Raw genomic sequence first — 1,845 nt, 5'->3', positions numbered from 1 at the left:
TTTTGGCGTACATTGTGTGCTGGGCTCCGTTCTTCATCGTGCAAATTTGGTCAGTCTGGGATGAAAACTTCTCCTGGGATGGTAAGTTGCCACATGGTTACACAAGCAAATATATTTAAACACGATATTAAGTTAAAAAAATATTCAGACGTTCAGAGGGTTGAAAAGCGATTTCTGTTTGCGAGCCAGTAAGCATTTATTTCGCACATTCTGAGTAACCTGTAATCTAACTTTTTTAGTCCTATACTGAACACTATAGGTAATATATGTAAAAAAGAAAAGAAAAAAAAACAATACAAGGCACCCTAATCTCTTTCTTCGATTTAATTTGAAGCCTTAATTAGGCAAGCATAATAATAAGCTAAAACAAATAGCATAATATATTCGCCCTAATTCTGGCAATATCCACAATACTAACAAGGTGCAATTGCAAGCATCTCCAAAAATAATTGCATACATGGTTTTCATTTTCTTTGCTAATAGGAATGCTGATGGAATTTCTATTATAATTAGGAAACATACCTAACGAGACTAACCAAGAAAGAACCAAATAAGACCATACCGGATTCCAGAGTCAAGTGTATTTTTTAAATCAGAATTTCAGTTTATCCAGGAAGATCTTATCTGTCTCAGAGGATTCTTTTCTGAATTCCATTAGCATTCCTTTGAGATTACGGGATACAAGGAGTTGTTTTGCTGTTTTTCCATTATTATCAGTGTTTATATACTGTACCATTGTATAATGCTCATTATATAAAACTAATATTGCCTTATTGGAAGTGCGTCTTCCAATCTGGAGACATATTTGGGCACCATGGAAGGAAAAAATAATTAATTACATAACCTAATACTTTGTCGGTATATAAGTCTGAGAAGGCATATTGATCTATCTATAATTAATTTAAGCTTAAAAAAACAGAAGAACTGTATAATCAGAGCACAAAACTGCTGTGCAAAGACTCAAGAGTACCAAAAAAAACCAACTGATTTTCAGAATCAAGAAAGCCAATCTACTATTATTCCATTATCATACGAGTCAAAACAGATTTTAGTTCAAGTAAGATGTTATTGCTAGATGTAGTAAGAAAATAAATTACAAAATACTTTATGAAAGTTCATTAGTCTGACCAATTCACGCGGGCTTATTCTTCATTTCCCATAACTGTGAATGCATCAACCTTTGCAACGTTTCAACCTGCAACCTTTCAGTTACCAGCCCAAATCTTTAACCACAAGGCTACATCACTCAATCTTCCTGTTTTTCAGATTCTGAAAATGCAGCGGTGACCCTCTCTGCCCTGCTGGCGAGTCTCAACAGCTGCTGTAACCCATGGATCTACATGCTCTTCAGTGGCCACCTCCTTAATGACTTCTTTGCCTGTTTCCCCTGTTGGAACAAACCCCAAAACACATTACACAAAGAGGACTCGGACAGCAGCATCCAGAGGAACACCCTCCTGACCAAGCTGGCTGCTGTCCGGACCAAAGATGGGTTTGACTCTTGGAAAGACCCGTGCAACTCCCGAAAGTCCAGTCAGTCTTTAGGGCTAGACTATTCCCGCAAATCCAGTCAATGTTTGCAACTTGACTGTTCGCTCAAATCAAGCCAGAGTGTTCCAGTGGAGTCCTAGGAGCCAGATGGGGATAAATAAAGAGACATGAAAATAAATGTATAAATAAAATATATCTACTAATCTGTTTTATTATACATGATGAGAATTTATTAACAAAAGACAAGATAAGAGAGCTTATATAGGTTCCTTACTCAAAAAATATGAAATATTCATGGTGAAAGATTTTGGAGATGTTGTCTCATAATCTACATGAGCTTTTGATTACCTAAAA

The 1,845-nt window shown here is 36.2% G+C and overlaps 1 protein-coding gene across 1 annotated transcript; it reads left to right on the top strand.

Annotated features, from left to right (window-relative positions):
• Positions 1–5: 5 nt before the first annotated feature.
• LOC107683259 (arg8-vasotocin receptor-like) lies at positions 6–1,640 on the top strand (the record flags this gene model as incomplete). The annotated part of the gene is made up of 2 exons (XM_016479319.1): positions 6–81; positions 1,267–1,640. Coding segments are annotated over 2 exons (441 nt in total), but the record flags the coding sequence as incomplete, so codon positions are not given.
• Between the last annotated feature and the right edge of the window lie 205 nt (positions 1,641–1,845).

The sequence above is a fragment of the Sinocyclocheilus anshuiensis genome, unplaced genomic scaffold (assembly GCF_001515605.1).
Source record: "Sinocyclocheilus anshuiensis isolate Anshui unplaced genomic scaffold, SAMN03320099.WGS_v1.1 C33099123, whole genome shotgun sequence".
Lineage (NCBI taxonomy): Eukaryota > Metazoa > Chordata > Actinopteri > Cypriniformes > Cyprinidae > Sinocyclocheilus > Sinocyclocheilus anshuiensis.
Note: the sequence above shows the minus strand (reverse complement) of the source record. Positions and strands in the feature narration are given on the sequence as shown.